Consider the following 13,672-nt stretch of genomic DNA (forward strand, 5'->3'; position numbering starts at 1 on the left):
TGCTTATAACGCTCTTGGTCCCATTACTGAGATTACTATAAGTAAAGTGGCGCACTCTTTAGGATCTTAAGAGCTCCTATAGGAATTTCTACAGAAAATTCTCACTTTTAGTCCTCTAAGAGTGCACTAAAAGACTTGTTTAATACTTGGTTTTATAAGGCAGCTATTCTGCTTCTTTGGTGCTCAAGAGAAAAGAAATGACACATAAATTCAGTACAAATGTAAACAGATTTTAACCTTTTAGGGACGATTGGATAAATTCGGAATATAACCATTTCATCTTATACCTTAATTTGTTTTGCTACTCTAACTCTGCCAAGAAAGCAGTATATATAATCCCTCAATTTTTGATCCTCAAAAATTTTTATTTTGCACCAGTCTAAAACCACTTTTCTTAACATATCTTCGTGAATTCGGCGATTTCTTAAAAATCCCATCTGTATGTTAGACGAGCTACAGGACAGATAGTTAGAGATACTTTTTATTTTTGCCCCTTTATAAGTCATATCAAGAACCCTTAATATTACAATCTTCATTTTTAACCGGTCAAATTGACCGGTTTGAAAACTTTTTAAAATTAACACAATTAAACGGTACAATATCCCTATCAATCTTGATGAATTTTTTAAAATATGCATGAAATATATTTTTTAGTGTTAATTTTTAATTTTTCCTCTTTCCAAGAAAAATTTGTTGAGTATCCTACCTAGTGTGGTTTATCATTTGACCGAGCGTACTAGAAAAAACCACCAAAACGATCGGTAGATTTAGCGTTAATTGAAAACTATGTAAAATTTTCTAACTATTATTTTCATAAAAAGTTTTCAACAACGTTGTGTAATTTAAAATTGTTGAAAAATTCTAAAAGTTACCACTATTATAGGGTAGAGTAAGCCCTTTTCGCCACCTTAAGGTTTGATACTTTTATAATTTCAGAGAATTTGTCCAGAGAATTTCCAGCAAAATCACCTGTCGATCCGTGATTCATCCCTTCTGATTCGTGAAACTCCTGATAAAGTCTGTTCCGATGCACGGAACTCAGTGCACCCTTGCAATTACACCTGTTTATTACTAATTTCTTTATATTATTATATGTGTTAAATAGATGGAAAATATTTAAATGGATCATTTATTATACCTACTGTTAATAACCATAATGGTGGCACAACGTTCCATTGAGGAACTTAATCCTTCCCGCAAGGGGAGTTCGGAACATCCATTATTATTTTACTTATACAGGGATGGGGGTTGTCAGTCTCATGCCCCGTTATTATACAAACTGGCACATAAAAAATAGCAAATACTGTTTTAGAGTTTATATTTTCAACTCAACCTGGAGCATTTCTATATTGACATTCCGATCCTGACATGGTATATTGGATAATTTAGTTAACACCATTCTGAAGGATATCTCAACGGAGAAATATGATCTGAGAATTTTGGGATAATTTGCTCCTAAATAACCTTATAATATATTTTTTTTACATTTATGTAATTGATTTCCCAGAGTCCTTGCCGTTCTTAAAGGGTTAATTGTGTGCTTAATCTGAGACTAATAAGTATATTTCGTGCAGCGATTCTAAAACTCTTTTCAAATTCTGAACACAGAATCAAAAACGTTTTGATTTCATCTCAAGATTATTATACACAGTGGAAATGGTTACTGTACTATGTGAGTGAAAGAGATACAGGGGTTGTATGTTTTTTTCTGGGCTTAGAATAAAATAAAATCTGTATTCCCAACGCGTATCACCCTTTCGGGGATTTAGTTCTGGGGCTCAGTTGTATGCTGTAGTGAGAGAGCATATCTACCAGAAGGCGCAAGTGTTCTCATCTGGCGTACAAAAGGTATATTCTCGCAGAATGTCTGATAAGATTGTGAATCTTCTCATCTATCTATTGTTTATCCCAATTTCATATGGGTCGTGATGGCTTATATATTTGTCATACAGCATACCAGAATAGGGTACAAAGAGTATGTGAATACCACCTACCTCCCAACAGCATTCTGAGGCAAGACACATTTTTGGGATATCATGGGGATTTTTATGACATTTTAGACGTCGAGAGAAATACCATTTAAACTCCATTTAATGCAAAATAGCTGAAATGGGTATAATTTTAGGAGACTTAGGAAAAAAAATATTGCTGGAAATTGGGTAAAAAGTTAGCTAGAACTCACTTTTTTCTTCGTTAATGTGGGTGCTTCGGAAACCTTACAATTCACACAGTGTCACATCAAATTTTGAAATTTTAATGAGACTTTATTTAGAGTATCCATCGCACTATTTTGGGTTTGTTTATCCAATTAGTAATCTCTCAATTGTAAACTTTTTTTTGGATACAAATTAATGGCTTTCCATTTAGAAGAAAACTCATCCATGAGCTAGATTGCAGACCATGAAAGTGTATATGATCGACCCGGCCTCTATTTCAATTTCAGAATTTTAATTAAAATTTTAGCATATTCATGTTATTGAATCAGATTTTTCCAAGCCAATTAGTGACTTTTTGATTATTAGCTCATTTAGGCATAAATTAGAAGCATTCTCATCTGCAAAATAAGTCTTGATCACAAACCATGACGTTGAACCATAGCAATATTTTACTCAGATATTTTTGACAGTAGAAAAATAGATGAACAAATTTTTAATGACTCTAGCCGGAGGGAACACGAAAAATATTCTTGAAATATATTTTAACAAATTGTGTCTAAAAACAATTAATAAAATGTTTTCTGAGCACGAAATGTCAGCAAAATATTCCATAGTCTTTTAATTGAGAGAGACTGTGTGCAAGAGAAATGTACCTCATTAATGGACTCGAAGGAGATCAATTGTAGGATGAAAACTTTGTTAGGGGATAGCAGGGATATTTGGGACTTTGAGGCGTTATTCCAAAAAGTAAAGAAACTGTGTTAGAATCTTATAAGGTCCATAAAATACCCAATGATATTGATTTTATAAAAAGTAATCGATGAACGTCGAAAAATAAATAGGCATTCTTGGAAAAGGTAAAATTTTCAATCCGTCGTTTTGTCTCTAACAACCCCAATCTGGGGTACCGTGGAAAAGGAGGTATTCGAGACACAGTTCTTTGTGGCATAATCTGGTATATTTGAGAATAACGTCCCTTATGGGCTAATTGCTTTCTTGGGAAGAGTTTCGTTCTACACTCTAAATTCCTTCAGCCTTCTTGTCAGAGTCAATTTTTCAATACCATTCACCATCCGGCAGACTTGGCAGTCTTTCGGATGCTTTTCAAATTGAATCCTTCAAGATTCTTTAAGATATGACCTAAAATCAACTTTAAATATGAAACTGATGAACAAAGTCAATGAAACGGCCTAAAATTGAAAAATCCGAAAGAGTTTGATTCGGTATATTTTTTACTGATAGGGACAAAAATAGCCCAAAAATTTGAGTAATTTTTCTGGCGATACAACTGAAGGAAAATTTTCACTCTAATGAAAATTATTATTATTATTATCTGTTACTTATTAAGTTTGTAATCTCTGTAACTTTTACGAAAATGTTTTTCCAAAATACTTTATAAATTAATGAGATACGAAAATCTTGTTTTTTTTATAGTTGATATTAAAAACTAATAGAAAAACTCTAACATTAAGAAATTGTAAAGAATCTCAGCTAAAAATCTACTATTTCGATCAATTCTTTAAGAATTGTTTAGAAATTAAACAATTAAATTGAGGATAACCATACTTTAAGTAAGGATAGATTTTAATTGTACCTAAGATTGCGTAGTGGTTCCATTTATTTTAATAATTGTAAGATGAACCACTGTTCCAAATACCCTGTATGTATTCCTTACGGTTGGGAACGCTCGGGGTCACTATATGGTTTTTAGCCATTTCTTTTTTATTCAGCTGTGACTCAAGAATAGAGGAAAATTATATGAAATATTTGGTGGAAACACGCAAAGCACGCGAATGATAAATATAAATGGTTTTTTTCACTCCCTTTGTACCCATTTTCTGCCGCTTAATCTAAAAGAAATAAATCAGTATCACCAATAATTTCATTAGTAAAAATTTTGTGAGACATAATATTCTAATTCGTGGCTTATTATTTTATAGTTACAGCCGCTGTATGAGGAAAGCAAGCAGTTATGTACATTAGTGACTTTAGTAAGTACATGGTAAATTATTCACCACGAAATGATTCGTTATCATTTTTCCCTTGAATTAATATTTTTCTATGTTTTTCACTCCTTCACTTTTATTACTTATATTCTCTTCATAAATTTAACTTAGTGTTGTTTGTATTATTTTTTTAGTTTATTAACTCCTACTAAAAAATATGAAGAAGAAACCAAGAGAAAAACTAATATACAAAACTGCTTGATTTTCCACTTCTAACGATGGGTAAATAGAATTTTGTGGATGAAGGAATGAATAGATAAATTGTGTGGCTTTTATTTTTACAATGAAATTATAATTGGGGGAGAATTGTATACGAAAACTAACACATCTTACACTTTTTTGGGTTTGCGGGAAAAATGCTGCAATTTCTTATCTTTCTGTACGCTTCTGTGGCTTTTTCTTTTCCCATTTCTCTTAATCCTGACTTCTCGTCTGTATGGCAAGACTGAAAAAGCTTTCTAAAAAAGATAAAAAGGAAAAAAAATCTATAAAGTATCGATTTAGAGTGCCTTGAAGAAATATCTTTCTTTACACTTCAATTCACAATCTATATGGTTAGTTGGTAGATGGTTTTATTCATAATTTTTATTTTTCGAACCATGTGAGAAAAGTAATATGAAATTTCATGTGGAATTGTATTTAAATAATTTATCTATGTGTTCATTGGCACCGCATTTCAATCGTCCTAAATTGAGACAGAGGCAAAGAATTAAAAATAAATAAATTCTCCACCTTCTACGCCTTACTGGCACCAACTGTGTGCAAGTTTTGAGAGGAAACCGCTTAGAAGATCTTTTGGGATCATTTAAGATAATATTTTTTCCTACTACAATGTCTTCGGGTGTGGATTATAATTGATATTTATTCCTGGGATAAATGCTTTCAAATAATAACTCACTGGATTTATAAAAAAAATCTGTGAATTTATTTCATATATCAATTCTGTGGATGATAATCATTGGGGATATGACAAAATATCATTCAAACGAAAAAAAAAACGAAATAAAGCTGACAATATTGCTTAAATTTTTAATTCAGGCTTCTATGGTTTTGGCGCATAAAATGTTTCAAGGGGTTGCGTTCCAACTTAATAAAAAAATAAATAATTCTAGCTCTTAAGCACATTACAGTACAACATTTAAATTTAGACTATATTTTCTAAAATTTTTCATTTAAAAAATTCAACTACTGAGAATTGATTTTCGAAAAAAAAAACGCTTTTGCGTGGAAAACATTATTCAGAGTAAATTCATTTAAAGTCAAAAAACTAAGTATTTCCTGATCGAAAAAGAAATTAACTCGTACTTGATTTATTTTGCTTTAATCATAACTACAAGATAAAACATGGTGTAAAATATGCCGAAAAAGGTAATTTTTTGTATAAAATTCTCCAAAAAATCCAAATTTTTTTCTAAAATCCACCATTCAAGTACTGTCAAGGGAAAGGAGGGAAAGTATTTGATTTTTTGATTTTAGATGAATCTACCCAAATAAATCTTTTATATATATATTATATAATTATATAATATATTATATTATATATAAATAAATATATTAAAACTTTTAAATGAAAATTTCAGAAAATATATAAATGTGCGGAGCAATCATCTTCCAGATGGACCCCTAATAAAAAAAAGAAATTTATGACCATATTGAAGTGTTTTCTTACACAAGCGTAGGGATTTTTTTTCAATTTCTCTAGTGTGCAGAGGCCATAAGAGCTTGAGATAACTTACTTTTTTATATTAAAAAAGTTGAGAAAATTTTCTGCTTTCTAGTCTTTTTGACCTATGTAACGCCTTATGAGATTTGTAAAATTTGTAAAATGATTATAATTTATAAATTTATTAAATCGGTTATAAACCGGTAGACAGACATAAAAGGGTGGCAAACTGTAAAAGATTTTGTGCAATACACGAAAAACTCTTGCAAAACGACTTTAATCATGCAGAAAACAAGTGTGATCAGTTTTTCCAAGCATAGCAACTTACTTGTGAATTAAACCACTCCATTATGCACTTTTCATTAGGGAACTTTTTTTTTAATTTTTAAATTTTGACTTTTAATTTATAATATGTAAGCCCTTCGACCATGCTCGTTCAAACAAAAAAAAAAACAAAAAAAAAAACAAAAAGATACAGTTTCCGGAGTATAACATTTTAACGAGATTATAGTTGCTGGGAAAAACGAAAGAGGATGAACCAAGAGCGACGAAAAAACTCAAGAACTTTGTACTCTGCCGAGAAGTTGTTTTGTGATTAAAATATTTCAATTGGTTTTTTTCCAAAAGGATTCAATCCACACGACGATCGACACCATATCATCAATTTTTCTAGAGAGGCGGAGATAATTTTCGAGTTATTTCTTTTCACTCACAAAGTCTCTGTGAGTTTATTTTTTCTTGTTGCTTCGCCCTACCAGAGGAAGAATTTGGTATGCTGGATCAAAAGTGGTTGGAACTTTTTTGTTAGTTTTTTGAACCCAGAGAGTGAGGTTTTGGCATCATCTTCAATGTGAGCGCAGCTGAAGATTGAAGAGATGAAAAAGAGGGATTCATTAAGGATGCCATGTGAGTGAGAGATACGAAGAAATTATAATTCAGATATTAAATTTACCAAAAGAAACCGTTTGACTCCATCAGCATTTTGGTATTTTAATTAATTCTATTGGATGATTTTGGGATATCAACTCAGTTTGGGGCACAATATCAAGAGAGATAGATTCTTCAGCTTTAAAAACTCAATCAAGCTCGTTGGAAATTTTATGTTCCAGCATTGGATGAAATTTTACCAAGAAAATGAAATTTATTTAATAATTCTCCATCTCTCTCTCATTCCAAATACCTTTTCCTCCATCAAACATATATAAACACATACACACACAAACACACACACACACACACACAACGATGCTGAAGTCATTTATGGGAAAAGATGTTGGCACTTGGAGGAGCTGTATGAGATAGATCATCGCCATATGGTTCCGCTTTTCCGTCCAAAGCACATAGTTGAGAAGATAGAGATATGAAAACTGAAATTAAATTACATAAAGTCGAAGCTCAATTCCAGACAGGATGGATTCATTTCCCTGACTGTGGCAGCATGAAATGCATCAGTGAAATTGAATTTGTTGGAGGATTTACACCAATCCCCCTTTCGTGCTTCCCAAGCCATTCAATGCCAATGCAATCGATGGCAGATGGAACGTGATGGAATTCTTTTGGGCACTAAGACAAAAAATCCCAGCACAAAAGACAAGGCGTTCTGCCAAGGGAATTCCAGCACGGGAGGGAAAAATTTCGCTTGACAAGAGAATATCTAATTTGATTTTAGACTGAGAGGAAAAAACCTGGAGAGAGGGTGTCAGTGTTATGGAATAAATTGTGGGTGTTAAAAACGACCTAGAAATGTGGGTGTGGTGAGGAGAGTCCAACAAAAAAAATAGCAAGAAGCGACAAAGTGTAATAAAGTTCCAAGTCCCTGGTGTAATTTTGCGCTTTTCCTACTCCTCTCTTGAGTATTTTTATAGAAAGTTTTCTTGTTCTTCTTTGAACCCTATATCCCCATAGTCTAGATTTTCTGACACCCTCTCCAGGAGTAGAAACTTTTAAATGGAAAAACTTTACACAACAATAATCATAAATCGAAAACGATATTTAGGGGGACTCTTTCTTGAGTTTTTTAAGGGCATATCAATGGAAAAATATAATAATCATAACTTATTTTTCCTCTTACATACAAGTGAATAGAAATGGAAAAGTACAACCTGATTACCAAAACATTTTAAAGTTAAAATTTAGAATAAATATTGGGGATATGATATGTGTAACAGGGTATTATTATAAGAATGTTAATTTTTGAAAGAGAAGAACAGTATACATTTATAAATATAAGTACTAAAAAAAAATAGCAAAAAATGTCTTTACTGAACTTAAGGATTTATGTGGGACACGCAGATTACAAGAACGACAAAACAGAACAAATTTTCTCTAGTTTATTATTTTTTTTTAATAATACAAAATTATTTAATACGAGCTCTATCAATCGTATCAGAATAAGGGAAAGTGGTCCGCCTTTAAATGTAAAATATTTTTTTGCAAATCTCCAACTATTTGCCCTATAGTAAATAATTAAGCTTAAGTAATAAATTTTCAAATTAAATTGAAGAATGATTTTTATTATTTCCATTTTTTTTAAGAAAAACCCTCTTGGCTCTAAAAAACTATAATATAATTACACATAATATTTTGTATTAGAGTAAATTGGCAGCTGGGATGGTGTGAATTTGAAAAAAATGGATTGTGGAAACTGCTCTCTCGTGGAGTTCGAGCAGTTAAAATTATCATTTATGTGGTATTATATGAATTTCAGGACCATTTTTGTTCCTATCGTCCATAGAGGTAGAAAATATACCAAATTAGACTCCCTTAGATTTTTCAAGGTTAGATGTGAAACATTTCACTGATTTTGTTTATCGATTTCACTTTTAATGATGATTTTCGATCACGGAAAAGTGTGTCTCTTTCTTGCAGGGTTAAAGGGTTAAAAAACGAGTAAAAAATAAATTAATTGAATTATCTTGCTACAAGAGCAACCGATTACGTAAAATTCTTTGGCGATTCGACATTCTGTATTGTCTACATTTCACACATATATCATCACTGTGTTAGTTCCTTCAAATCCTAGATAATTTGGTTATAATTTCCTTAAATGATTTGGATTTATTTCAGAAGTTTGTTTCAAGCATGTTCCAATTTTCGACGATTATTTTAGCAGAAAGTTCATTTTTTGGAGTATTATTATTTGAAATTTATTTATTTTTTATTAAATAATAAATTTTATGATATGGTTAGTTAAAGTTTAGGAATTTAAATACGAGAATTGTACTAGCATTGCTTTTCAACTTTTCCGCGACAAAATTTGGAAATGTACTGCAAAACATAAATTTAAATGTAATAATTTGATTTTAAGCCTCATTCACATGATGAAAAAGTGCATAAGAAAAAATACATAAACTAAAATAGAGCAATCTGATTGGTTGAGGCTTACGCACTTTTGCATAGAAATTTTTTCATAAAGATGATTTTATTTCTCAATTTAATTCCCAACTGTTTCCAATTTCAAATCAAATGCACACGCACCAAAAATCAGCTTTCAAATTTTCGCAGTTAACAAACAGTAATCGCGTAATTTCTTACTTGTTACAACTAGTGAGAGATCCTCCCCGAGGTTCTGTGGCTCAGTTGCAACTTCTCTCCGGATGCGATGCTGACACCACACAAGCTTCTTTCAAAATCAATTCCGGACATTTGAATTCTTGAGTTCTCGTGGAAAAACAGCACTTCTATTGTTGGAGTGGTTCTTCCATGTTTTGCTGATGGTCCTGTTCTGACACATCTCAAACCTGAGTCTTTCTGTACAAATGCACACACATTCCACCAAGATATCACACACGAGGGCAATGCTTGGAATCCTTGGAATACTCTCTGTCTAAATATTCTGTATTTTTCACTCCTCTGTGAATTTTTACTCACGAAAACAAACAAATTTGCTTCACGCGCACCGCACAATTGATTTGACAGCTGATTTTTGTCGCGCGCGCATTTGATTTGAAATTGGGAACAGTTGTGAATTAAATTGAGAATTACAAAGTAAAATTTCTCATGCAAATTTTCATCATGTGAATCCAGCTTTATAATGAATGAAGTTTTGAAAATTGTTTTCTAAGTGAGATACACGAATCATAATATATGGAAGTTTACAAGATAGTACTACTCGAAAATATTTCCATTTTTTCGTCTAATTCTCATTGTCTTCCATTAATTCAAAATATTTAAAATTAAATTTTGCTTATCACCGTAGTGTTACATATAAGATTAATATTAAGACGGAAAGAGAGGCGTATATATCATGCAACATTTTAAATGGAATATTATTAATTGTTTTCTAGACCAATTGAAAAGCAATATTTTATTAGAGGAGTTTTCCATTCGTTCCAACTGTGTATCTGGCAGTTTTTGAGTAGTTTCCATGCCTTCCAACTTTGTCTGTATGAAAATGCGAAAAATATGCAAGATAAAATATTTGTTACTTTTTTTTTGCATTCTTGCAATTCAGAACGTAATATTATTAATATTATTCTTATACATGGCACCACGATTTAGCATAACGACCCTTTGAAAATAGCTTAATTTAAAACTCAGGCAAATACTAACTAATATTGATTTATACTCAGCGCACAATAACTATTGTTTGTAAATATACTTTCAAAATTTATTATGAGAGAACGAGATGACCAGATTTAGATCTCACTTACTCTCATTGAATATGTTTACAAAATAAAAGTTATCGTACGCTGGGCATTACGATCGAATTTGATTTGGTTTTTAGGTGGAATTTGTATAAATGAAATTGTATAATTGTAATGAATTTGGTGAAGAATGCCTTTCAAGATTTTTGCTACGAAAATTTATTACAAGTTAAAATCCATATTTTTTAATCAGACTGCTACGAATTAACCCGTTGTATATCCGTTTTAATGTTATTTTTTTTGTTTAAATATCCCAAAAATAAAATGAAGAAAGTTTTCTCAATCTCTATGAGTGTCAAAAGTGTCAACAATATGTAATTTCAACGAATTTCACCATTCCCCCAAACTTTGTAAAGCGTGTCAGGGAACGAAGGGAAGAAAGAATCTTCAGATTTGTGTACAAAACATTCACCCTATGGCAGCTTATACTCGGATTGTATTTCACTCTTTGGTAATTCTCAGCTTGAAAAATGTTCCAATTTACGGGTCAATTTTCAAGAGAAAGTTGGTGCTGTGGAGGGTGTGATGAAAAGGCGAAGACTTAGTAGCACAAAAAAGGGTTACTGCCACTGATTTGCTTATACTTTGCATACAATTTAACTGTAGATTTCTCTTTTTCCTTTATGGCTGTGTCACAGCTAATATTTTCTGCACCCTCTGTCCAAAAGAAGGGTTTTATTATATGCAAAAGAGAAATTTCTAGGTTCTTATGGTACGAGATGGGCAATCAAATTTGTGTTTCTTTCTCTTGAGAATGTTCAAAAAGAGGAAAAATTAATGGAGAAGGGACAATTTCATCTAAGTCCCTGCCATGGGACATATATATCCATATGAGAAAAAGTAAACCAGTGGAATTGAGCTAAAATTGAGTGTGCATTGAGTTTGCATTAACTGGTTTATCTTGGAGAACGTCAAAAATTAGCTGGTTTTTTGTGATTTTTTTTGTTACTTTGCTAAAATCAATTGATCAATATGAAATTTGCAGGGGTTATTACATATGTTTTGAGGGACATAAAAATATTTCTTATTTCAATTTTAAATTCAAAATGGCGGTACAGCAGTGCGCGAACTGAGGGTCGATTTTTTTGAAGCGCTTCGCGTTAAGCAGTAGAACTGGAGTAATTTTCATCCGATTGACTTGAAATTTTCAGGACAGCTGCTTATTAGAAGATAATTAAGAAACATTGATTTTTTGCAATTTGGCAGCAACTTGGAAAAAAAGTTATGGTGTTTTGTCTAAAAAAATGACTTTAATTATTTATAATAAACCTAATTGTTTATCAAACTTAAAGATCCTATGTGCTCCTATAGAGAATTTATCTAAGCAGCTACCTTGAAAATTTCAAGTCAATATGATGAAAATAACTTCAGTTCTATTGCTCGTCGTGAACGAAAAAGTATTTTCTAGAAAAACGCGTTTAAAGTTTTTCAATGTGTAGAAAACACATTATGCTTTCATTTGAAATGCTTTAAAAATCTATAACTATTTTTCAGCAATAAGCGATAAGGCTTTAATGGATAATCACAAAATCGATAGATTCAATGATTTGTATTGAATGTTCGGAATTTTAAGAAAATGAGTTCACGGGATTTATACTAACATTTCTATAATAGGGTACAAAGCTAAAAGTCGGACTACGAAACGTAGCACATAAATACATTATAATAGTGTACTGTTTCTTAAATGTGCGACTTTCCACATTTTGTCCAATATTTAATAAACACAACTTCTTTTACATTAATTTATTTGAGTTTCGAATCGTCCACTGAGAACACATTTAACAATTCTGAACTAATGGCATCTACACACTAGAGAAATTTGTGCCAATATTGAAACAAATGCACTACACTTGTGTAGGAAAAACTATTTAATATAGACATAAATTTTTCTAGATTGTAGAGGCCATAAGACAATAATTTTTCAACTTAATTCATTGATAAAAAATCGGATAGTCTTTTAGTTCATTTGCAGACATGTCTAAAATGGAGTTAATAAAGATACCATTGTTGGGATGGACTGATGAAAAAATGGTAGCTTTGGGGCAGGGTTCTTCAAATGGAAAACACGCGCTAACATTTTCCACCCTCGCCGTTCGCTCGCGCACAGCATACCAAATGCGGTATATGCTGCATACGAATCCCTAGAGCATGTTTCAGTCCGTGCCTCTTCCATTTCCTTTCTATTTGCTTCGTTTTTCTCTCTGTCTCACTTCCCTCCCGTGAATATCAAACAGCTCAAATGTCAACATTCCCTGCGCCATGTATAAATATCTTTTCCTACTCGAAACCATTGAGAGCCATGCTTTCTCAAGTTTTTTTTATCTCTGTCGTATTCGCTAAAATTTAGTGCACTGCATCTCATTCGAACACTTTAGGTTTCTCATTCCCTAGCTTCTACCATTGCTTGTTTGTATCTTTCAATGCCTTGAGAAAAATTTTGAATTATGGTTTTAAAAGATCTAATCAACCCGTAATCTACATGATAGATGAATATTTAAAAATGATTGGAAATTGAACGAAATGATTTTTAAAACTTTAATTATAGTACAAATGTTTCGCTAAAAAATCAATTTAATGAACTTACTTAAATTCTCTTAAAATAATTGAAAGCTACATATAAACTATATTGCATGCATTTGACTAATATAAATGTTTAACAATGCTTCAGTGATAATTCTTCACAAAAACCGATCTAACATAGTTTGAACATTTATAGTTTGAACATACATAATTATTTATCTACAAAGTGTAGTATTATTATTTATTATTTATTTATTGCCGTAGGGTAAAGTGATATAATTTGGAATTAGTGTTACAAGTTGGGCAATTCGCCGGTACAAGTTGGACATGGCTTTTTTCTTGATAAATACAGTACAAAATTTGTTTTTACGCACAAGGAACCAAATTATAAAACTAAAGCATTAAAAATATACAAAAAAAAATGAAGTATTAAATTTATCAAGATAAAAAGCCCTGTCCAAATTTGTTCCATTGTCTAACATGTACCATTGTCCAACTTGTACCACTTTACCGATTGTCATACAGTCTTTTTCAAACTGATTAATCACGCTGAGTAATTATTTTATTATTAAAAATATAATTTATTTTTTTTTTCAAATATGCATTTTTTTATTCTAATAAATTCATTTAAGAAATATTTAATATTGATAAAAAACTAATATTTCTTCGGAATTCTCTAAC

The 13,672-nt window shown here is 31.4% G+C and overlaps 1 protein-coding gene across 2 annotated transcripts in view; it reads left to right on the top strand.

The window, feature by feature from the left end:
- LOC129809623 (homeobox protein abdominal-B) overlaps positions 1 to 13,672 on the top strand; it is a 59,484-nt gene that overhangs the window by 18,203 nt on the left and 27,609 nt on the right. For both annotated transcript variants that reach the window (XM_055859581.1, XM_055859582.1), the window contains exon 3: positions 4,097 to 4,147. In XM_055859581.1, the coding sequence (XP_055715556.1) occupies positions 4,129 to 4,147 (19 nt within the window). In that variant the 5' untranslated portion in view covers positions 4,097 to 4,128. The remainder of the gene's footprint in view (positions 1 to 4,096; positions 4,148 to 13,672) is intronic.

The sequence above is a fragment of the Phlebotomus papatasi genome, chromosome 1, assembly GCF_024763615.1.
Source record: "Phlebotomus papatasi isolate M1 chromosome 1, Ppap_2.1, whole genome shotgun sequence".
Lineage (NCBI taxonomy): Eukaryota > Metazoa > Arthropoda > Insecta > Diptera > Psychodidae > Phlebotomus > Phlebotomus papatasi.